Source organism: Staurois parvus, unplaced genomic scaffold, assembly GCF_062004578.1.
Source record: "Staurois parvus isolate SC_StPar_1 unplaced genomic scaffold, SC_StPar_1.0 ptg000198l, whole genome shotgun sequence".
In the NCBI taxonomy this organism is placed as follows: Eukaryota; Metazoa; Chordata; class Amphibia; order Anura; family Ranidae; genus Staurois; species Staurois parvus.
Genome location: NW_028317994.1, coordinates 8,802,731 through 8,827,377, shown reverse-complemented (window position 1 = coordinate 8,827,377; position 24,647 = coordinate 8,802,731). Strand labels below are relative to the sequence as shown.

The 24,647-nt window shown below is 39.8% G+C and overlaps 1 protein-coding gene across 3 annotated transcripts in view; it reads right to left on the bottom strand.

Annotated features, from left to right (window-relative positions):
* MPDZ (multiple PDZ domain crumbs cell polarity complex component) overlaps nt 1-24,647 on the bottom strand; it is a 248,930-nt gene that overhangs the window by 167,871 nt on the left and 56,412 nt on the right. For all 3 annotated transcript variants that reach the window (XM_089678090.1, XM_089678091.1, XM_089678092.1), the window contains exons 4-13: nt 21,961-22,182; nt 20,968-21,107; nt 19,483-19,696; nt 18,358-18,486; nt 17,523-17,732; nt 16,000-16,114; nt 11,301-11,389; nt 4,505-4,694; nt 2,304-2,390; nt 1,424-1,506 (exon numbers count right to left, since the gene is read on the bottom strand). In XM_089678090.1, coding sequence (XP_089534216.1) covers nt 1,424-1,506; nt 2,304-2,390; nt 4,505-4,694; nt 11,301-11,389; nt 16,000-16,114; nt 17,523-17,732; nt 18,358-18,486; nt 19,483-19,696; nt 20,968-21,107; nt 21,961-22,182 — 1,479 coding nt within the window. The remainder of the gene's footprint in view (nt 1-1,423; nt 1,507-2,303; nt 2,391-4,504; nt 4,695-11,300; nt 11,390-15,999; nt 16,115-17,522; nt 17,733-18,357; nt 18,487-19,482; nt 19,697-20,967; nt 21,108-21,960; nt 22,183-24,647) is intronic.

Here is a 24,647-nt window from a genome sequence, read left to right as displayed (position 1 = left end):
ATCCCCAAATACATCTATCAGGGACCAGATGAATGGATCACAAACCTGACTGAACACTTGTAGATCCCACAGCCCTTCTAATGGGTGTACATATTGATACACCTGGGTGAATGAGGCCTAATCTTTATAGGAGGCAATGCTGAAGCTAGAGAAACATGAGCGATTTTTGTCTCCCGAAGTTATTTAACCACTTGTACCAGTAACCTTCTCAGGCTAGAGATATGCAGGACATTTTCAGTAACTTAATCCTGCTACTAAAAATTATTGATTAATCACCAGATTTACAAAACAACTTGAACAAGTGGCGCCATATGGATTGAGCCACACATGTATTAGCATCTCACAGCAATTAATCACAGATAAATTGAGCATGGTCTAATATTGATTACTACTACAAGCTCCTTACTCCATACCGAGTCATGTGTTCCATTTGTTTAATGATCAGTTGCTACACCTAGTAAATAAAGTGATTGTAAAATTAATTAAAATTAATTATAGGAACTTTCTTTTCCTGTGCAGTTGGGCTGTACCTGCACTGCATGGGTTAACTGCTTGATTTTGTCTAGGGGTGAGAGAATCAGAGATATACTTGCCTAATCCGCCAATCCTCTGAGCATAAGACCAGTCCCTGCCACTCTTGCCCCCCCCCCCCACGACATGCTAACCGTCTTGTGCATGGACTGCTCCTGACGTCAGCATGCTCATAGACCAGCTCTGAACATGGGAACAGAAATGGTCCACTGCTGGACGTGGAGGAGCGCTGTTTTCCAGAGATTGAAGGATCGGGTAAATATAGTCTTTTGGTGCGCTACTGGAAAAAGCAAGCAGTTAACCCATGCAGTGCGGCCACAACCCCACTGTATGGGAAAAAAAATGTTTTCATGGAGTTCTGCTTTAAATAACAAATGTACTTACCTGTTCTGTGCAATGGTTTTGCAGTGAGCAGCCCTGATCCTCTTCTTCTGGGGTCCCCCACCGGTACTCTGGGCTCCTCCTCTTCTTCGTGTGCCACCACAGGAAGCCACTTCCTATTGTGGCACGTATGGGCTGGTTCCCGAGCCATACCCTGTGTGTACACAGTGTGGCTCATCCCTGCCCCCATTCCCTCGTCTTGAGATTTGATTGACAGCAGCAGGAGCCAATAGCTCTCGCTGCTCTTACTGAGTCCAGTGATTAGGGACAGAAAGAGGAGCACCGCTGCTTTTGGGTGTGATGCTAGATCAAGATTGGGCTCAGGTGAATATCTGGGGGGATGCTGGGGAGCTAACAATAGAGGGTTTTTTTTTACAGGATAACAGTCCAAAAGGCTGGCCCATGACAGCACAGAGATGTATACACAAATATACATCAAGGTAAACTTTACCATTAGAAGCATACACTAAACCACAGTAACATGAGAGATTACATTTAAGGGCAAACCTACCACAACTTCATAACTTGCTCCCATAATTCTTTGCCACTTATTCCGGAGTACATCTTCATCAATTACATCAGGTAGACATTCTTCTAGAAAAGAAAATGAAAAATGCCAATTTAAATTATTCACCCACACTGGAACGAAATTCGCCTAACAGCCAATGAAAAGACTGCACTCACATTACAAAGAGTACTGACTATTTGTCCACGCTAAGGTGGACCTATTGTTAAGGTGCTTTAAGCAAATGTTTTTGGGTATATGAAAGTCACACACATTGAGGATTTATTCAATATATCTGATAACAGGTTATAGGTCTATCAAAATCACAGAAGTAACTTTATTTTAATTTCTTTACTTTACCCATAATAGATAATACATTGCTAACTATCCTTTTAACAAAAAAATGATCTAATTGCTATTCTAGCAGGGATTACTTTTGTTTATGAAGGTCTCCCCACTATCATTAAATACATTTCTGCTTGCATCCCATAAAACGACCATATGATGCAAATGCAGCAGTTTTTCATCATTGAAATTACTGCCAGCGGTTCTTTTGAAAAAAAAAAATCTGTTTTTTTTACCTTCATTCTCTATCCAAAAACAGCATGCAGAGAAAAAAAAGCAGGATTTTAACCATATTGTTGTTCTTTACTTTATATCACAAAGAAATTAACAGCAGCATATGCATTTTTTTAAAAAAGGCTCCAAAAACACAGGTCAATTTATTTTTTTAATACATTCTCTAAATAAATGAAAACTGTCAGATGCCACAATATAGTTGGGAAGAAGATCTGAGGGACAGCTGGCCTACTCTACCACTGACAGATTGCTGCAGCATGTCTTTCCCACACACCATGTCCATGTAGCACACTATGGAAACCAGTACCTGTTTGTATGCTTTTTCCTTTTGATGTAGGCTGTGCAACATTGCTACTGCTCAGTGATGATAGTGGCTGAATTTTCTTAATGCTTTCTGGAAAAACAAGGTGATGAATATTTAGACATGAACATTACATAACTTTTACACAAATCTGAATATAAACTATTTACTAGAGGATAGAAATGTTTCTGCAAATAAGAACTTCTGACTTTTCTCTGATGTTACTGATTTACAAACTGATTTTCTGACATGGACTTAAAAAGTCTAAAAGTTAGAGGATCAGCATTCTAGCCAGATAACTAGCATCTTTAGAAGGAGGTCAGCAATGGCAGCCTACATCAAATATTTTTTCTACAAGAAAAATAAACCACAAGTGGGAAGTCCTGCTGGCCCCACTCTATTGTCTGAGCAGCCTGCTGAAAATTTTTCAGGCAAACAGCAGCTGCATCCAATCAAATGCAGCCACTGTTTGGCTATTCTGACAGCCACCAGCAGCAGCTATCAAAACACAATAGGCTACCAGGGAGCTTCTTCCATCCACACTGTTTATTGTGGATGGAGGACTCTTAGATTGCTCCCATTCAGCCTGTTGACTGAACAGAAATCTAACAATGCATGGCCAGACTAAAGTGGTTCAAAAGGCAAAAAAGGTTTATTTACCTTAACGCATTCTTCGTAATAAAGTAAACAAAAAAAAACCTTTCAATAGCAGCTCTCCCTCAGCCCACCTTAAACTGTTACTGAGTCCATTCTCAACCCACCGCTCTCCAGTCTGCAGCAGCTCTTCTCCCCTCTGTAACAAGTTTGGCTGAGAGGAGTGGTAGCCATTGGCTCCTGCTGCTGTCAGTCAAATCCTGTGAGAAAGGAATGGGAGGAGGAGTCAAGCAGTGCTGTGTGTGTACACAGCCTGGCTTGGGGATGAGCCTGCACAAGTGCCCCCATAACAAGCGGCTTACTATCGGGGCATTCGAAGAAGAGGAGGAGCCAAGGTCACCGGCGGGGGACCCCAGAAGATGAGGTTTCTGGTTGCTCTGTGCAATGGTATTATAAAGGTAAATACAACATGTGTTATTTTAATATGCTCATCCACATTATTTTTATTGTAATTGAAAACATCTCACCTAGCCAAATATACATAAGAACAATACAACTATCTGGTAACCCATTCGATTGGGCATCGTTTGCATTAAATAAAAGATCAAGAAGAGCACATCAAGTTAGTTTTTTATTTATTTAAAAACTGTGTAAACAACTGTGGTAAATAATATTTGTAGCCAAAAGAATTTAGGGGGGTTATTTTTGATGCTTTTGCTTTGGAAGGGCACACAGCTTATAGTGTGAGTAGAATGTGCCACCTTTACTTGTGAATAGAAGCATAAATACCCATGGAGATCAGTGGCAGCTACAGAACGAGCATAAGGTTAGCTGACAAAGCCACATCAGCTATTTCAACTGTGTTTTTAATTTTTTTCTGCATTGGTATCCACCTATTATTTTTCACATTAAATTATTTATCCGCCTCCCACCCGCCATATAAGGTAATGACGGGCGCAAGGCGGTTCCCTCGTTCTGAGAGGACGTCATATGAGGTCCTCCCATTCTAACTGCGCATGCGGCTCCGGGAGCATGACTGCACAGTTGTCATTCAAAGTGCGACAGCACTGAAAGCTGAAAACTGGCCTGGGCAGGAAGGGGGTATAAGTGCCCTGTAGGCAAGTGGTTAAAGGCAATCTGTCTAAACGGAAATACCATGGGGGAATCACTGATGAGTTTTTTATAACAACAAACCTGTGCTCTTATACTCATCTTTGCAATCAGTTGCAGCCACTGATCATTGTATTCTGACAGCACCGAGTCCCACAGATCAGAATATGTCCAGGGGAGAGGATTCCTCCATACCCCTTGCTTGTGTGGGTGGAGGAAACAGCTTAAGTGCCCCGGAACAAGCATGTGCATATCTCGTGTCCTGAAACCTGATATGCAATATATACTTGCCTCAGGTCAGTGAGAGATTCAGTGCCTTCGCTTCCAAAAAAACGTAAGCTATATCTGCTTTAAGGAACTGGCTTTTTTAAATACAAAACATTGCAAAAATCAATAATAATGTACACATGGTAAATTCAACTGATCTGCTCAATACAGTGACCGATCAGTGAACTGAAAACATCAGCAATCAGGTACATAATTAGTATAATGTTGTCATTTACCATGACCATCATCTTCATTTTGCACAGTCATAGCTTGGTCAGTTGTTTTTGCAGATTCCTCAGGTGGCTGAGGAATAACTTCCTGTTTTTGACCTCTCCTCATTAAAGTCAGATGGACAGTTTGCCCCGTGTGACGTAACACTTCCACTGCTTGCTGGTTTGTGTAACCCTGAAGATTAGTTCCATCAACCTAAATATATCAAATACAGATAGGTAAGAAAAAAGATTATACGTAAATGATATTAAAAGAGAAGTAGGGCTTGTTTGTTCCTTATTTATACTTACCTAAGTGGATGCAACATTGGTCCGATGCTGCATCTGTCCCCCGCTGCCTCTAAGGGTGAGTGATCACATGACCGCTGATTGACGAGTTCTCCTGTCCGCTCTGAGCAGAGAGCGGTGACTGTCAGCCCGCTGTCAGCTGAAAACAGGTCAGAATGAACTGCACTCCTGTGATCCACAGAAGAAGTACAGCCAAAAGAGCTTTGGCTGTACTTCGCCTTTAAATTATTAAAACTCGATAGTCACATATAACTGAAGAATTGCAACAAACCAACAAGGACAATTCAATGGCAAATGAAATGTATTTTTCAAAAAATATAAGGTTGTAAACCTAACACTGTGGTAATATTACTTGTTTAGATAAATGTGTTGGACAACATGCAGCAAAAAGGCACAGGATCATGGAGATGGTTCATAAGATAAACATTCAAGAAGTATAGTTCCTCCGAGGAACTAGTCAGAATTCACTCTTCCTTGTTTTGATCATGCACACGTGAAATTCAACTGCTGTTTCTACTTGTTTTTTGGTTCATATTATGAAAAATGCATTGTCTGAGCATCCATTCACTCTGAAAAGAGGGTGGGTACAGCTGCCAGCTGAGGAGTTTTCATTTGGGAATTCAAGAGAGTTTGAGTGCCAAACCTTGGGGGTGGACTGGGTACCCCACTGTGATGGTCTCAAGGAGAAAGTGAAGAAACAAAAGGAATGTTTTTTTAACAGTCCGGGGGGATACATAGCAGTCTACTCCTTAGTCTTCTTCCACTGAGAAAGATGAGTGTGTTTTCTTTCAGTAGCATCCTAGATAAATTGTATCTAGAAATAATCCAAAGGGATGTTGCCACTCAAACACCGGGCAGAACACCGCTTCTGATACAAGAATTCAGCAGTCCAGCACCTTAATCTGGGCGCCCAAGCACAATTACTCACAGGAGATCCATGTGATAGCAAAACAAGAAGAACAGCTGAAATAAAAAATTATCTATCCACGCATACTCCATGGTTCCACAGGGTAAAAATCACAAGCAGGAGAAGTCAATGCCACTTATTTAAAGTGTAAATATGACTGCCAAAAAAGGAAGAAAACAAACTCATAGATATCAGCATACTAGCTCCAGATCAAATTTGCTGTGACTGAGCCTTCACTCAGAGAGGGTACAGAGTCCACATCTAAGATCTGATCCTCAGAAGGATCCTGACACAAACCACAGAGGGGAATATCCTATGGGTTGTCCCCAGGAGACAGCTGAACCAGGCCAAAAGTAGACCTCTTCCCATGGGTTTAGACTAGAGCAAGGGACTGTTATAACCTCTGTTAGATTTTATTTTCACCATCTGTGTTCCATTGTGGAGATCTCCCTTGACTTCCTGTCCCATAGCCAAACAAGAAGTGAGAGGAAATCTTTGCAAAGTAAAGCGGTAGTAAACTGGTTTACAAAAAATGTTTCCTGCTGCAAAGGCATATCATAATGTGCTAAAGACTTACCTTAGAACAAAGTCCTACAGGGCTTTCATCTTCACCCGGTCTTTCTTCCGGGCTTGCAGGCTGCGGCTGCTTGAATGGCATGCGTGCGGGTGTTTCAACCACAGCACACAGCTTTGAAGGAACAGCACGGGTATACTGTTCCCTCAGAGCACATGTGCCGGTGATGTCACCGGCTGTTGCTGTGTAGAATATCTCCTAAATGTTTACCTAAACATTCATTTTACCTATAGGGAAGCTTTTTTATAAGCTTACATGTAGGTAAAAATAGAAAATGAGAGTTTACTACCACTTTAAGGGAATTCCTTGGGACCCCCAGGCGAGCAGTACTAGTGTTCTCATTGGAAGATTTCCCCTCTTTTATAATTCTGGGGAGAATCCAAAATTTGGGATTTTCTTTTACTTTCACGGTCAATGATAACAGTAAACAAAACAAACAAACAGAGACAGTGAAGTCAGCCTAACAGGGACACAGACAGCAGTAAAACCTGACAGGTGTTCTAATCCCTCTCCACTCTATCCAAAACTAAAAAGAAACTTTTGCCTTTAGTTATACTTGTAACCATACTTCGATCACCAAAGATAGCGAAGGGCAAACAAAAAAATAAATCTATGGGTTAAGACCCAAATCAAATTTCCCAATTACCCAAATGTACAATAGCACCAAAGGCAACAATGAGACTTGTAACAGGGCTCCAGCCAGTACCTTCCCTAAAAAAAGATATAGTGGCTACAGAAAGACACTGGAAAGAAATCCATTGGTTCCTACATGACAACAACTGCACACAAGAATCCACAACAGCTGTTGTAAATGAACCAAGAGAGATTTAAAAGTAAAATTCCCAATTACAATCTGACTCTGGTCTACACACAGCGTGCATGTTTGCAGAGGTGTTAAATGGTCACAGTCATTCAGGGTCTTGCCAGTTTCCAGAAACTGAAAGTGTAATTCCACACTGAACAGTACAGCAGGTGTACACATGAAAATACAGCAAGTGTATACTGCTCACCCCAGACATTCTCTAGCTGTAACTAAATGTTCCTTCAAAGTAAGGAAGAATAGTGCACAGGCGTGTTCCCGTGTGCTCCTTGCATCATTGAGTTGTAGCTGAAAAGGAGCAGGCAGGAAAATTAAAGATGAAACTGTTCCCCTTGTACAGTCTGAGCAGAAGAAAGAGGAGAGCTTCAACATTTAGTCAACTTCCAAAGTGCATAAAGTATAAGCAAGCTCAGAAAGAAAAACCTCAAACCAGCATACGCTGGCTAGTCTATTACAACAGTGATTTTCAGAAATGGGTATGGGAAAAGTGACTGAACTGTGAACCGATGACTGCTTAAGGCAGAAGTCCCCCAGGGGTTCTGCCGCAAATCAACACTGTGGCGGATGTATACCGCCCAATGGTGTTTCCAGTAATGTTCTCAATGCACTCTGACAGTCAGAACTGTCAGCGCGCAATGATACCGGATGACTTTTCTGTAGTTCTGGCTCCGATGAGCCCAGGAGTACTGCAAAGAGCGGGAGCTGAAGGGGGAGGTGTCACTTTCTAAGGCAGTGCTGATCACAAGACGGTGGGAGGGAGCACAAAGGCATGAGCCCATGACTGGATCACTAGGTGAGATTCCTTGATGACTCTGTGTAGTGGTGCCATGTAAAGTGCAGGGAAGGGGGTGCAGAGGGAGGCAGAGAGACGGAGCACTGTGTGTGTAGGGCAGCAGTCAATACAGACTGGAGATTGAGCAGAGAGAAGGAGCACATGGCTAAAACAGGAGGTGACATCCAGTGTTTGGCAGCATGGATGCAGACTCCAGAGTGGGAGCGCACAGTTGGATGAGACTGAATGTAGGAGGAGATGAGATCATATTCACTTTATATTATGCCAGAACTGTACATAAAACTATTATGATCTCACCTCCTGCTACATTCAGTCTCATCCAGCTATGTGCCCCTGTAGTCTTCATTCAGCACTTCCATACACAGGATGTCCCCCCTTGCTACATTAACCCATGTGCTCCCACTCTCTGCTCCCCCCCCCACAGTCTGCATTCACTGGTGCCATACACAAGATGTCACCTCCTGATCAAGCCATGTGTTCCCACTCTCTGCACTCCACTGGATGCCACCCTCTGAGTACACAGGAACCACAACTACAGAGGAGGCATCAGCTATCAATGCGCACTGTTAATGCGTATTAAAAACATTGGGTGGATATACATCTGCCACAATATTGACTTGCGGTGGAACCCCATGTGAGAAACCCTGTGTTATAGATTTGCAGAGCTCTGTAGGGAAGATACTGTTATTTACTGCACTGTTCCCCACAGGTCCTCCTCTTCTGTCTGTCCCTGTATGTTTAATGGAATATCACCTGGGATGGACGAGAGGAGGGCTAGTGGGGATCAAGGAGAAAAGGCATTTTACAACAGCTTTCCTGCACTGCTCTGCATTTGTTTGTTAATTGTTGTCAAATCTACAGCTCACTAATAAGATCCAATGTTCTGTGAGCTGTAGATCTGAAAAGAGATCTCAAACTTTTTGTCAAGGGTTCCTCCAAGATAAAATGGTTGAGAAACACTGGCTTAAGGAATCCCCAGACACACTGGCCTTAAGTGAAGAGCAGGAACTGGAACACAGATGGTAGTCACTGCCGACTGCAGAACTGTCGCAGAGTGAAAACCAGTATAAACAATAAACTGAGAACCTGTGCTTCTTGGTTAATTGGAGAACTGTTTAGTATTTTCATATCTGGCCTGAATCTGAAAGAACAGTTGGCAGTATAACCCAACAGTTATGTAGGCTTCTTTTCCTTTATTTCACCTGGAGATCAATTCCTGCCTTAAAGTGGAACTATACTCACCTAAACTCCAGTGATGCAGCATTTCGGAGGTTCCAGCCCAACCAATGACATCTTCAGGTGCCCAGGTTCTGGGTCTTTATCGCCAGCTGCTGTTATTGGCCAGATGGGGACGCCGTCAATTCCACACATGCACAGGAGCTCAGTCAAATTTGGCATTGCTGCATTTGTACAGTAAGTTGCACATGCGCGGCTTACTGTACAGGGGCGTACAAGCTGGTAAGCAACTTTAATGCGGAAGAGACAAAGCATGTCTCTTCCTCATTAAAATTCCTGCATGTTTGCCCTTTTTACATTTTTGACCTAAACTTCCATTTTAAGCTGGCTATAAATAGATCAAAATTTAGCTGGTTTAGCAGGGACGGGACAATTTTAGATTCATATGTTGCCACTCCCACCAAACACAGATGATTTACTTTGTCAAACAAGCTTGTTGGAAGATTTTCTGCAGCCGCTGATCAGTGTATTCGGATTGTGGAAAGCTCCCGCTGTCAGAATACACTGTCTCAGCAGGTAGGATTCCTCCATCTACCTAAATTGTATAGATGGAGCAATATGTTTTTTTTTTTATTAGCCTGCTGGCTGCACACACACAAAAACAATCCATCTATGCCCAGTCTTAGGCCTTGTCTGGACAGCTTGGTCCGTTAAAGGAAATTAAAAAATAACAGACTTACTGGCCTGATCACCAAGTGAAAGTAAAGAAGAAAAGACATAAAAAAAAAGAAAACAACCATAGCCATCACATCTAAAAATTGGTAAGCTGCATTCTAATACATTTTTGTTTTTGGGTTTAAGGCTGCTTTAACTTGATAGACATCAATCTTTCTTCATCCTTAGTAACTATGCATGCATACTGGTTTGAAATACAAATATAATGGTGCATACTGACATCCAGATTTTTATGTTTTGCTTTCTAATAATCTTAGATGATTTTCAAAATAAACAGCATAACCTCTTAAGGATATATTACACCATCTGTTCTGCTGCATAAATGTTCTGATTGACAGCAATGGGAAATACATACTAGGCTTAAAGGCATACCACAAAGTACATTTAATAATTCTAATACTTTACAACCAATGATTTGTTTTCCATTCCATTCATTTAGGAAAAAGACTCCTTGCTGTGTAAATACACAGCATTAAATATTCATGAACAAAACCAGTGTGTACACAGGGAACTGGCAAAATGTTGTTTCCTATTAGCAATTTATCTTCGTGATAAAATAATATTCTGCCAAAAAATAAGAACTCATTAACTACTAGCATAGCTAATAATAGGATTTTATCAGTTACAGAAGTACCCTGAATATGAACAATATGATTGTCCACTGGACACGCCACATAACCTTCTACCTAATATGGCTCTCTGAATTGGGTGAGACTGCCATCTGGCTAGAGCAGGCATTCCACTTCTCTGTAATAGCAACGGTACTCTATGGGTATCGAAAACTGCCTTCTAATATATACATATAGTGATATTAAACTGGTGAGAATATATGATACAAAGAAAATCAGTATAATAGATCTTTAGTGCATAACATGTCCTCACACTACTACTAAGCAAATGCAGGCTTGTGCAGCATAAAAACACTATTCTCTCTTTCAAAGATATCAAATTTGCTGCACATTTGAAATTTGGTTTATTGGAAACAGAATACAGAAGCCCTATTAACATACATACAGCTTGATGTAAACAGATGAAAACACAATTCAGAACACGAAGAAATAACATTTAGACATAGCAGCCAGAATTCAGTTTAAAACAATGTGTGAATTCTGACTAGTTCTTATACATTCAATTCTTCTTTATTAATAGTTACTATATATTACACATTATTTTGTGCTTTGTTAAGCATAGGCAAATAGTTCTCCCTCCAACATGTTTTCTAAATTTTGTGTGCTCCCTTTAACATCAATGTATTGTTACAGGTATATTGATGATATTTAATATATTATCCATATTATACAATATTTGCTGTTTGAAATCAATGTAAGTATTCCGCTTCTTCTTTTAGAGGATGGCATTTATACCTTTTTCTAACTGTTCAAGACAGCATAAAAAATGAAATCAAGCAGATCAATGTGGTTTAAAGATTAGGACAGGTATAAGGTGAACACTCTGCAGTCAAACTGTCTGGAACACACTACAAAAAATAGATAATACTGGTTTACTTACAGCAATAATCTGGTCTCCGACATGAATCCTTCCATCTTGCTCCACAGCACTGCCTTTTGTAATACTTTTCACAAAAATACCAGAGGGCTCTGTTTTATAAAAACAAATAATATAAGGGTCCCTATAGATCTAGAAGCTTTTCAAATATGCTTTTTTTTATCAATTTTTGATAGATGAACACCCTAGATGGTATGTCATAGTAGCAGTAGAAACAATGTGACATGTGAAGTGAGCTATCCAGAAAAACCCCAGTCAGGGCACCATCCCTATTATGTATTGCCAAAAAAGAAAAGACAAAAGGAGACCATCCACCCCTTAGGACCAAGTACAGGGTAGGGAGGAAACCAAAGAGGCAGGATTTTAAAGTGTGCCAAGATGGGAGATATAATATGCAATCATATAGTAAAAATACAACTTTTTATTACAAAATGTAAAATATCGCAATAAAAGTCAATATGTGAGTTCAACCAGATACAAGTCACATCCAAACTTTTTACAATGAAGAAAAATCAACAGCTCGTGTGAACATGTAGGATCGACGCGTTTTGCATAATTTGCTTCCTTAGGATCCACGCTTGTAAGCAGAAGATTGGTACGGCTCAAATCTCAAATATAAAAGCAGAAAAGAAAAGGAGCCAAACCTGGCTGATGTACAGAATTTTTCATTGTGTGGAGACATTGGTATAGTACACATTCCCAATACACAGATTCTCATAGCAGGCATAACAAATTCTACTTCTTCAGTTATACCACAGACTCAATTCTGCCCTTTCAGGGTATTAATGAGTATACTTCATACCTTTGCAGACACTTCAGCCAGTGCATGTCAAGAAGAAAAGTCATCGGATGTGATGTTTTGGTTAATAGACAATGCCCTTCAGATAAAAAAGCAACAAAAATGTTTTTTCCTGTGCAGAAGCACATATATACTGTAAAGATAATTATCAATACAGTATGTGTGGATTCCAACGCTAATGTGTACTTTGGTAGAATAAGTATGACTTGTGTATTTACCATAAATTTTTTTTCCTGGAGTTCATTGATGGAAATAGACAGATGTAAACCTTCAAAGTTATAGTGCTGCCTACAGAAAGATCGGACCTTGAGAAACAGTAGACCAACTCAGAGTATAACCAACTAGGTAGTACCATCAGCATGATCATAAAAACAGAGTGGTGGGACCTATGTCCTTCAACAAACCCCAAGAAAAGGATTTTATGGCAAGTACAAAAATATTTTTTATCTCTCTTTCACGCATTGAGAGACATAGGAAGTCTTAAACTTGCACTACACCCAAAAGAGTCCAACTGGGGGGTGAGCACACAGAAAACAACTGCTAAAAGGCCCAACATAAACAACAAGAACTGGGGATAGGGTTGCCACTTCATCCCTTTAAAACCAAACACATATTAATTATGCAGGTTCTGAGGCTAGGGCTAGTTTAATGCAGATAAGGCACTAAGTGAGTTTAATTAACACCTTAATCAGCCAATGTGTAATTAATATGTGTTTGGTCTTAGATCTCATGCATGCTAGAAAATCTAAAAACTGCTGTAGAAACACTGGACAAAAAAACGCTAATGTTTTAGCGTTTTTTGCCAGCGTTAAGTGTTTAGCCTAGTGTGTAAGCTGCGTTTAGCAGCTTCAGCATTAAAGAGAGGGTTGTCGTTGTTATGGAGCGGGTTGGGAAGCCAGCTGCTGAGTCCTTAACAACAGATGAGTCATCAGCTGTCAGCTGAATGTGAAAAACAAAAAAAAAACATTGCTGGCAATAAAAAAAAAAATGTGAAATAGGCCTTATGAGTCTGGTATGGATTTTAAGGAGAACCCCATGCCAAAAAAAAAAAAAACAACAATGTGGCCAATAATGTCACCAGGAGACTCCCTCCCCTTGTAACATCACCAATCCAGTATGCCCCATGTTGGTGACGTCACAAGGGGGCAGGGTCTCTCAGGGATGTCACCAGATGGCGCCGTCCCTTAGTTAGTAAGAGCTGCCGAACGGCAAAGCTGCCAGACGGCAGGAGTGTTCGTTGTGACCGGATGGGTTTTTTTTTCTTTTTTCGGGTCAATGGTGGCTGGCGGCGTGGTTGATGGTGGATCTAGGCCAAGAGACTTTTTTTTTTAATGAAGAACTTGTCAGCAACTTGTGTTGTGTTTTTATTTACTTCTTATACTTTTTTAGTGAATGAGTATGGGGTACTATGTACCCCATACTCATTCACATGGGAGGAAGGGATCTGAGGGCAGATTCCGATAAGCCCCCCACCTGCAGACCCCCACAACCACAGGTCAAAGTTGTGGGAAAGAGCCCTTGCCCTCACCAGAATGAGGACAAGATGCTTTGAGGAGGACACCCTTGCCCCAAGGCACCGATCCATGTTTAGGACATGTGGCCTGGTATGGTTTCCTGACCTGCCAGGCTGCATGCTCGGATAAGTCTGGTATGGATTTTGGGCGGCCCTATGCCATTTTTTTCTTACTTACTGTGGGTTCCCCTTAAAATCCATAACACACCGAAAGGGCCTGGTAAGGATTGGGGGGGACCCCCACAACATTTTTTTCACATTTTATAGCCGGCAATGTTTTTCTTCGTACATTCAGCTGTCAGTTGATGTTTTATCAGTTGTTAAGGATGCAGAAGCCGGCTTCCCGACCCTCTCCCTAACAATCAGTGAAAAAAAAAGAGCATTGGGCACCGGAGTTTAGCAGATTTTGGGAGCTGTCAGCGTTTTCTGCCAAAATGCTTTTGCCCCTGGACTCACTGGCTCTGGGGTTCATTTCTAGCTGGTAAACGCTACTCCTACTAAAAGCTTCTAAAAGTCTCTGTGTGCATGGAAGCAGTTAAAAAAAAACAAAAAATGCCTGACGCTCATAAAAGTGGCTGGAAAAACGCCCTGTGTGCATTAGGCTTTAAAGGGATGAGGTGGCAACCCTAACTGGGGGGCTGCCTGCAGTTTAAAAAGTTGCTTAAAGCCCCTTCCACCTGAGGCTGGCATCCAATGAAGCAGAAACGTCTACCTATTAAACTTAGAGAATATGTGAACAGAAGAAAGGTGGCAGTCTTACAAATCTGGTAAAAAGTGTCCTCATGCCAAAAAAGTCCAAAAGGCGCTCTCTGCCTTAGTGGAGGAAAGCTTCACTAAAAAAGTGAAAAACCCAATCCTTAAGACCATAAACCTGAATGGTGGATTGTCTGAGCCACCTAGAGATGATGCAACAAGAAGCTTGGAGCACCCTTACTGCAATCATCCAGGATAATGACAAGGGAATCAATCTTCCTGACAGAAGCTGTGGCTGAAAGATAGACTTGCACATCCTGAATCCCAGCTAATTAATGGAGGGAAATTTTCTTTTGATGAACTGAATCTGGTCAAGAAGATGGAAGAACAATATCATAATTAGGGGGAAGGCAGGGTCTACCGTGGGAAGACATACCACTTTCTCCTTGTGCAAGACCCAAAAGTGTCTAAAACAGGATAGAAAGAGCAGAGATCTGGCCCTTGATGGTACTAATAACCAAACATTGGACCACCTATCTGGAAAAAAAAAAAAAAAAAAAAAAAAGGTACTCCGTCCTGCTTAAAAACTCTGACGGAAGGCTTTAGGCCAAGCAACAAGGTACTATACACTCCCTCCTACAATTCTAGATTGTGTGGAAAATGGAACATCTTAAAAATCAGACTCAGATGTCATTGTCCCCTGCAACTTAGGCTTCAACCACCATGACATTGAAGACAGCAACTGGGAAGAAGGGTGGTAAATTGGCCCATGGGCCAGCAGGTCTAGACAGTTTGGCAGAGCCCACAGCACATTTGTGGGAATTATTACTAGTTGGGCATACCACATCCACCTGGGGATGAGGATCACCAGAATGCCTATTATCTCAATGTTGTGCAGCAGACAAGGAAGAACTGTCAGGGGAGGAAAATCATAGATCAGGGTGTACCAGTCCCACAGAGCCACCAAGATCATCTATTGCTCTATTGATACTGCCAGCATATTACTAGACCTGGATACAACTTGTCCAGTTTGTTGTTAAACCTGGAGGCTGGGAAGGGGGGGGGGGGGTTCTGAGATCTGTCTCCTATACATTGACTGATGGTTGTTGAACACCAGCTCTGTGGCACTACCCGAGTCAGATGGCTCTCCAAGAGGTTGGTCCAATGCTTAAGGGACTATCCAATAAATACATGTGCAATTACTATGGGGGATCTTAAAATTGGAGAGTTACGAACTGCAGAATACTGGGGTGCCAAGACGAGGCTCTGTAGCTTATGCATGTATTTGCAAATGTGTGCTAACTAAACCCCTGTTTCTAACGCATACTGTTAGACAGGTTAGTTCGGTTTGTTTGCAGGCTGGCTGGCAAGTTAAAGCTGGGAATTTTTCTTTTTTATTGTTTGACCCCCCTGCACTTCCCTCCTCCTTTCCCTGTCCTTCTCCAAGCTAACAGACTGGCTTTAGACTGAACTGTCCACTGTTAACTCTTTCCTGTAAGGACCAGAAGTTCAGGAAAGCATCCCTAAGAGAGCAGGAGCCAGCAGCATTGAAAATTGTAAACTGGGAAAATAATTTTAACAAAAAGTTTACCAGAGGATGTATATTTTAGTATGCTCAATGTATTAAACTAAAATAAAAAAACATTGAGGGTTTAATACTACTTTAAGTCTAGCAGTAATCTGCAGAATTTGGTTACCTGAACTTTTGTCGCCAACATAACCAGCAATAGTTATTCCCAAACCCTGAGCATTTTTAGCCAGCTTAACATCAAAACTGTCACCATCTGGATCTCTAGTCGTTCCACCATTAACCTGGGGAAAAAAAAAAGATCACACCTGTAGATATGAAAAATAGATTTAAAAAAGCACAATACTCATTATTAATAAATTGCTGTAAACAGCACAGCTAATGGTAAATGGTAAAGGTATTGTATGACAGCTGGCTTTAAAAAAAAAGGTAAATTTAATAATAAATTAATAAGGTCTGTCTATAAAGATAGGAGACTTCGACATCTTTGCTTTTTGCAGCGCTCACTAAGCAATAAAGAATATTTACATCCAAGGACAAAGCCAAAATACTGCAGCTTATCAGCCCTTATATGTGCTGGCTACATTATATTTTCTTTGTTCAGACATTTTCCATTTATTTTCACCTGGTTATCCTGCTAGCAACACACTCACTGTGCTATGGTGCCAATGCTCACTTATTCATTGTACTGAATCCGAGGAGGAGCAGTTTTGTCACCGTAGGACAAGAAGTGTGTTACAACTACACCACACATCTGCTTCTCCTCTTATATTATAAGTGCAGTATAGGAAGTTATAAAGTGACAACAGACAGACCTAAAAGAATCAAATGAGTGAAATTCATTGTTTGCGTTGACATACACTCGAATATACCCTGACATATTCACGACACTAGTTGATATGAGCCCTAAATGTTACCATGAATTCTTTTAAAGGCCCCATCATTTCATACAAAAAAGTTAAAAAAATACATTTGAGGGGTGCGTGGCGACCACGCTACTGAATGGCTGCACCAAGCAGATCCCTTTTCTGCATTTACCACCTCTGATCTCCCAGTCTCAGAGAATATGCTGAAGAATATGCTAACTTTACTTAGAGAATCCTTACAATATGATATAAAATCCCATTTCCACCACATGCAAGCTGATATACAGGATCTAGGAGATAAAGAGATAGAATATAAAATGTGTGATTATGCGGAATCCCGGAATCAATCCAACAAACGCAACTACCACAATTTTAGTGAGACCTTTTTCTAACCTTTAGACCCTCACTCACGTCAGCAGATTTAGCTATCGACTGCATTCACAGGGTCCCCAAACCTAGCCATCTCCCATCCTAAATTCCTAGGGATGTCATCCTTCGCATACACTTCTACCAAGTTAAAAAACAACTCCTGACGGCATGCCATAAAGCAGACTATCTTCCTGACCAATTCTACAAGCTTCAACTTTTGCCAGATCTCTCTAAACACACACTCCAGCTCTGCAGTAATCTTCTCACCATCACCAAGGCCCTGCAAAATCATAAGATTTTCCATCATTTGAAATATCCCGCTAAAAAAATACATGCATAAATCTATCTCTGATGTCATAATAACAAATGTAATTTCATGTGGAAATGGAAAGCATCTTTAACTATAATGCAAATATGTAAAAATGTTTTTAAAAACCCAGTATGGGAATATACTGACCTGCGAGTCGGGTACAGGTGGTACTGATGGAGGAGTCTGAATACTGGCAGAAACTGTTGTAGTAGAGTCTACAACTGGACCTCTGGCAATAACGAGCTTCACTCTGTTTCCACACTGCCGCAAAACTTGAGCAACCTGTTCACTGCTCATTCCAGCAAGGTCAGTTTCCCCAATTTTTAATATGTGATCTCCACTATGGAGCCTACCATTCTGATTGAAATAAAAGGACATAACGTTATTATATGAAACATGGGCAGTGGAAAAAATGGTAGTCAGTTTAATGAAAGCACATGTTGGAAAATATATCACCAACTGCTGTTCATAGCACTCTAGAGAAAACATACATTTTACTGTGTGATTCATTTTAATCAAGGGAGTTTGGCATACGTGCGTATTTGAAAACAATGGTCTACATTTAGATCAGTAAAAAAAAAATATGCAGCAGTGTGCAATAGGCCTTAAATATCTACCCGAGTATGGTGACCCCAAGGTGCATAAGGCAGCAGATTTATGCAGGCTATATGCAGGTACGTCTTCTGTCCAATAAAATTAAGGGTCTCTTTTTGTTAATTTACCAATTAATGCCAAACAATATAACATGAAGATGTATTTGTGCTAACTTCTAACTGGATGGTTTTTCAAGCATTTGGATCAAAATTTTAATCTTCATCAAGCCACTGTAAAGTAATGATTGGTAGACAAACTAGTGCTTGAAGACATTTGTCTACTAACAATAACATTCATCTAACATACAGTAGCTTTATGTATGAGTGAATCTAAATACCACTCTTAAATCACATCTCAATAAATGCACATAAGAAGACTATAAACCAACCTGATCTGCCACTCCTCCAGGAAGAATGGTTTTGACAATAACTCCAGTTGATTTACCTCCAACAATTCCAAAACCAAGACCAGAACCATCATTAACCAGTTCAACAGTCTCCACATGCTGCCAGTGTATCTGATGAAGCATAATAAAAAAAATAGAGCTCACGTGCAAGAACAAAATGTTTTTTTTCAAGTCCAGTTTCCCCAATTAGAACTACAAAAAATGCATTATTTCAAGAGAATCTGTCAGTTTGCCCTTTCCCCGTAGCTAAATGGAGCTATGTCATTTATGTATGATTTTGGCACTTCCACGATCTTAAGAATTGTATTGTTAACTGTGACAGGCTTATTATGTGAAGGATCCTACAAAAGCATGTTAGAGCAAAAGAGGAAAAGTAAAGCAATAAGAGAAAAAAAAAAAAGACAGCTTTTCATTTAAAAAGGCACTGGCTGTATATGTCCCTGTTGGCCAGATTCACCGTTTGTCTTTGAGACCACTGTCACTGGGACAGAAAGAAATGGGAAAAGTATCATTATAAACCTGTCATCAGAACAGTGAGGAATCAGGAGATTTCCATTCAGTTCCCATTGTGTCTCTGGTACAGGAAGTGAATGGAAACTCCCCCAAAAGGACCTAGCAAAAACAAAAAAAAAAATCTGATAGGTTTTAACCATTCCCTTTAAAATCTAAAGCAAGAACAAATGTTTTGGCATTCACAGTTTCAGTGACTTTATGCATGAGGCCCACATAATTGAAGCCATTTAATTATTTTCGGTCTCCTACAAAATACTTATATTTTATTTATACATCTTTCCATTTCTAAGGGCTCATTTACACTTATGATCGCATATTGCATAGGGTGTAGTAACAGAGATGGGAATGTGCCCCATATAGTTTTCCTTTAAAAACATACACTTTGCAGTCCATGAGATGTAAACCATTTCCCAAAAAGAATGTAACTTTTGTACTTAAAATGCATTTTCATGCAGTAAAATGCATGTGTTTTCCTGCAGGAAAATGGACAAATTTGAATTGGCCCTTATGGATTGATCTTTATTTACATTCTGTTAAACATTTAATATAAGTGCCAATATTATAATCTGCATGATTCAGCAAGGCAGCACTCACTGGACTTGAAAGTGCAGATACTGTGCTGGCATCGGATGGTGAGCGAGATACCATAGGGCTAACCAGCTGAGGCAATGGTCCTCTAGCAACCACAAGCTGTACATGTTCTTTGGCTCTCTGTAAGAGGCTGATGGCTTGGTGATGTGTAATTGTCTGATCAAGTGGTTGACCATTGATGGAAAGAATCTGGTCCACTTCCTTCAATCTTCCATCCCTATAAAATATATATATCATATGGATTCAACTTCAGATATTTTAAGGTTTAAGCATAGTAAAATTACAGTACAAAAACAATTCTATCCCAAAATTTTAATTACATGGCCTGAATTCTTATAGTTGACCATATCCATAATGTATTTGTCTTTCGTTCCACCTGGCACACTGCTATTCAGTATGCACCATGTAAAATCTTTGTAGGCTGTAAATTACATTACTGGATCTTCTCTACCAAAAAATTCTAGTTGCCTGGTTGTCATGTAGACCTCTCTATCTTCAATATTTTGACTGAGTGACCTGGAACACCTATGCAGATAATTTTTGACTTTTCTCTGACTTTCCAAATCTGCATATTTATTCCGGGTATGTGTGTGACTTGTACTAAAGCCAATGGGTCATTATAGGCATCAAGCTTTTTCAGCAGATCAGTAACAGCAGTCCACATCTAATTTAATAACAGGTTTCCTTTAAGATAATTTTAAATGTGAAACAAAGACAAAGTGAGGACGCATCATGCTAGTGCATCAATAAAGAACTCACAAAAGGTGAACAACTTCAACCATAAAATAAATCCAGACCAGATTAACAACTGGTGCCCATCCGCAAGGGCAGTGCTCTGTTCATTAGAGCTTTCTACTGATGAAGAAACCACCGCCCGCGTTCGCTACGCCCTTTCTTTTTGTCTTTATTCCAGCCTTTAGTCAAGGATCTCCGCTATCCGAAGTGGACAGCAAGGCCTATGCATTACAGAGTTCCTCTTGGTTAGTTTCCTCTTGTATATGATCAGATTGGAAAAGGAGCACTATGCAAGACTTCAGACTTGAGGTTCCCATTCACATGAAGCACTGATATTTTTAAATATATCTGTTTGAACTCTAATTAGCCTAAATCTGTTAGTAGCAACTCCGTAAATGCCAAATTTCACATTCTTGTATGGGAGAACAAATGAATGCAACATACAAGCAAGTGATAGTAACTCATGATTTCCTGACCACATGTGTGTAACTTTTATTTCCCTTCAAAATCTCTTGCTGGATTTTAACTTATCAACGTTTCAGCAGACCACCAGCCATTCCAAACTTAACTTATGGCATATTGCGTGTTTTAGCTGTGAGATGACTGTAAATCAGAACTTTGGTTTTAATTTAAAGAGCAGAAGTGTACTCATGGCTAAGACTGTATTAGAACATACCATCTACAGGAGGTATTTATTTATTAGGCCATTGTCAAAATCTTAAAAGTCTGTGCTGAAATAAAAGTGATGTTCACCTATGTGCAATGCTGCCCTCCTGTATTTCCTGAACAAATATTCCAAGTTCTCCTCGATTTTCACTTTTCAATCCCACAACACTAAAACCAAGACCACCACTTAAGGGTTTAACCATGTCCAGTACTTCAATATGGCGACCCTGTAACAAAAATCCAAAAACACATACATTAACAAATCAGTGTTGTATCCAAAAGCTTGAACAAATGAAGTTGCCATTGTAAATAATAATTTATAACTGGTTCAAAAGTCTGCAGACAATGCAAATTTAAATAATCTAAATAGAGAGGCAAATACTGGCCTTTCATTGGAGTTTGTGCAACATATAAAACTTAAAAGTGTGGTTCTTAGCCCTGGAGAAATGAGAAGTTCAAGATCAGAAAGAATGGTGTAAGTTTTAATAACAACAAAAACTATTTTCAATAGCAATCCATAAAGCAGTATTAAACCCCAAATAAAAGTGTAATATATTGCAGCTTACTAATCCTTAAAGCAGAATTAAACTCTTCTCTACTTTACAGCCAAGAGAGCTGCCATCTTATGTTTGATCTGCATTTCCTGTTGTGTTGCACATGTGATCAGTTGTGACCCTAGCTATTTATTGGCTTGACATTTCAGTTGAGACCACATACAACCGTAACAGTTATCATTCATGGAATGGCATAAATGCAACTGTTTTGGAAAACCATTAAATCGATGGATTTAATTGCACCTTAAACACTTCCCGACCGTGCTATAGCCAAAAGACAGCTACGGGGTGGTCGGCTAGTTCTGGGAGGGCATCCATGGTCAACTGCCACTTGAACAGAATGGTCAGTTTTAGGACTTACTAGCAGGATCACCAGGTGAAAATAGAGCCTGAAAAAGAAAACTGATGCAGCCACCTCATCTAAGAAATCTGCTGGTAATCTGCAATATATTATTAATTTTTTGTGTTTAATACCACTTTAATAAATGTTTAGTTAGAAAATGACTATATTCACAACAACACATACCTGTGCCATTTGCTTAATGATTTGATCAAATTCATCACTGTTTGTTTTTCCATTGATCTGTGGTGAGATGGGAGGTTCAACAGTTTCTTCAGAGCTAAACTGACTGCCATTCTGTTGGGCCAATGAGAAAGACTCATTCTGTACTGATGACAGGGAACTTGATCCATATGAGGTAATCTGGGCAAACTCTGTTACTAATGAGCCAGAAGGTATGACATTAGCCTGCAAACAAACAACGTAGTAATTAATTAAAACCTAAATAATAGTTTAATGTTCTGTTCAATCAGAATGAAAGCAGAGTTAAAGCCACAAATACTCAGCTGTGCTCCAATGATCCAAAGTTGGCTAGGTTCCTCCACCTTCTTGTGATCTTCTCCCTGGCTTCTGGGTCCTGAGTTTTTGGCCATCTTGACTGGCCAGCGTGGGATGATGTAAGTCCCATGCAAGCGAGGATGTACCCCAAGCTGTGCATGTGTAACTCAATGGGGGTTATTTACTAAAGGCAAATAGACTGTGCACTTTGCATGTGGTGAAGCTTTACTCTGCAAAGAATATCCTATCACATGCAAGGAAAATAAAAAAAACAAAACAGTATTTTGCTTGCACATGATTGGATGATGTAAGTCGGCAAAATTTCCCCTCATTTACTAAGTTCTGGAGCAGCCACACATGAAAAGTACACAGTATATTTGTCTTTAGCAATCAACTCCAATGTACATTGTAAAGAAGGCTGTGAACAGGCAGGTAAGTTTAGTTTATTGCAGAAAAGACATAGTACAGTATGTATCGTCTGTAATAAATAGCCTGCCTGCTCATATTTTTTTTCCTTATTTAGTTCTGTTTTAGAGCATATATATGGGGTGGGCAATATCCTAGATTTTAGAAGACCCTGACTCGCCCAAACAACTGAACATTACAATGTAAGCTTTAGTAAGAAAGATGAATTAACAGCAGAGGAAGTATACAAACTATAAATAATAGTATATCACTACCATAATTACAACAGTTCTACAAAGGTGACTGTGTTCTGTCCTATCAAATGTTCTTCTGTAAATGCATAAATGAAGAATATTTAAACATTTTTAACTGTCATAAAATCGGCTATTCTTAACCAAGGTTCCATGGAACCTCAAAGTTCCTCCAGATGTTACAAGGGGTTTGTTGATCCACAGCTAATTGACCTCCAATTTAATGCTGTCTGCTTCGTTTTAGGGCCAACACCACTTGGCAGAGCCAGTTGCTTTACACAAGTTATCTTTTTAATGTTCTGTAAAGTGGACATTTTGACCGCCACTGTTGTGTGGTACATTCTTCCCACTCATTATCACAGTGGTATTTTTCAAAATGACCCCTGAGTTTTAGCATAGGTTCTAGAAAAAAAATGAAAATTATTTTAAGTGTTCCTTTGGGGTAAAAAGGTTGAGAAAGGTTGCCCTAGACAGAGTAGCATACAAATTATTTTCTATTTACCATTAATGACAAAGGTCCCTGTTGTAGACCAGTTCTAAAGGCTATAAAAATGTCAACACCTATGTCTTTTGCCTGACTAAAAGCTTTTATCTCTCCACCAAACTCGTGGGTGAATAAGTAAAGAAACAGTATTACTCCAGATTTTCTATAATAATTTCATAATTTTCATGTTTAATTCCTTAACACACACACACTGCAATGGCAAAACAATAAATCTGCTTTAATGCCACCATCCCAGGAGTTTATATTTACTTTTCCTTGACTAACATGCTGCTCTGTTTAGCTACCACAGCAAAGAAAATGTCTGATACTTCCAGGTACACTCATACAAGAGTGGGAGGAGTTCTCAGCCACTTTGCAAGCTCCAACTAGAGTGTATTAGAGCTTACACATGCAAGCTCTGAGACACTCCTTTGCTCTTGTCACGGCAAAGAAATGTGACATTTTGGGCCTTTCCACTAACCATAAATACAAAGGGGAGGCTGTACTGTGCACTAGTGTAAGGAAGCATTTTTTACTGAACATCAATTTAAAGGGTGCCTTTAGAGAAGTGCAGGTATGCAGATCCACCAGCTCAAATGCATATATCTCAGTGAGAGAGTACCTGAGAGATATTAAAAATGTTTAGGTGGTTTAAATCTCCAGTAGCTATCAAAAATGTACAAAAAAGGATAGGAGTCTGTCTCCACAAAGGAAGCATTATGAAAGCCTCTCAGACTAAATACTCCTATGCTGGTACGCATATTTCTATACTTCCATATTTTAAAGCAGAACTCTGCAATAACAAGCGAAGTTAACCGACCATTAAATGATAAAATTACAAGACCATCTTTTTCTGGAAAATTTAACTTCAATCCAAAAATTTTCATTTTCTGCCACTATATGCCCTCACTCTAATGGCTAGCATCATTTAACCTACTTCATCTGAGCCCAGGTCATTCTGAACTCACCCCAGCCTGTAACTGAATCATAATTAATTCAATAGGAAGAGTTAAAAATTAAAATTATTTATTTATTAAGGCAGACAGACATATATATAGTAGGATCAGCTGCTATCACAAGGTTTCAATTTACTTGTAGATTTACTTAATGATTCTTTATTAACTTACTTTACTGGTTTATTTATGTATTTATATAATCACATTTTTAGGTATGTGTAGAGGTGTGTGTGTACATATACACATACACACAGTAGCTCACAGAAATGAGTTCACCCA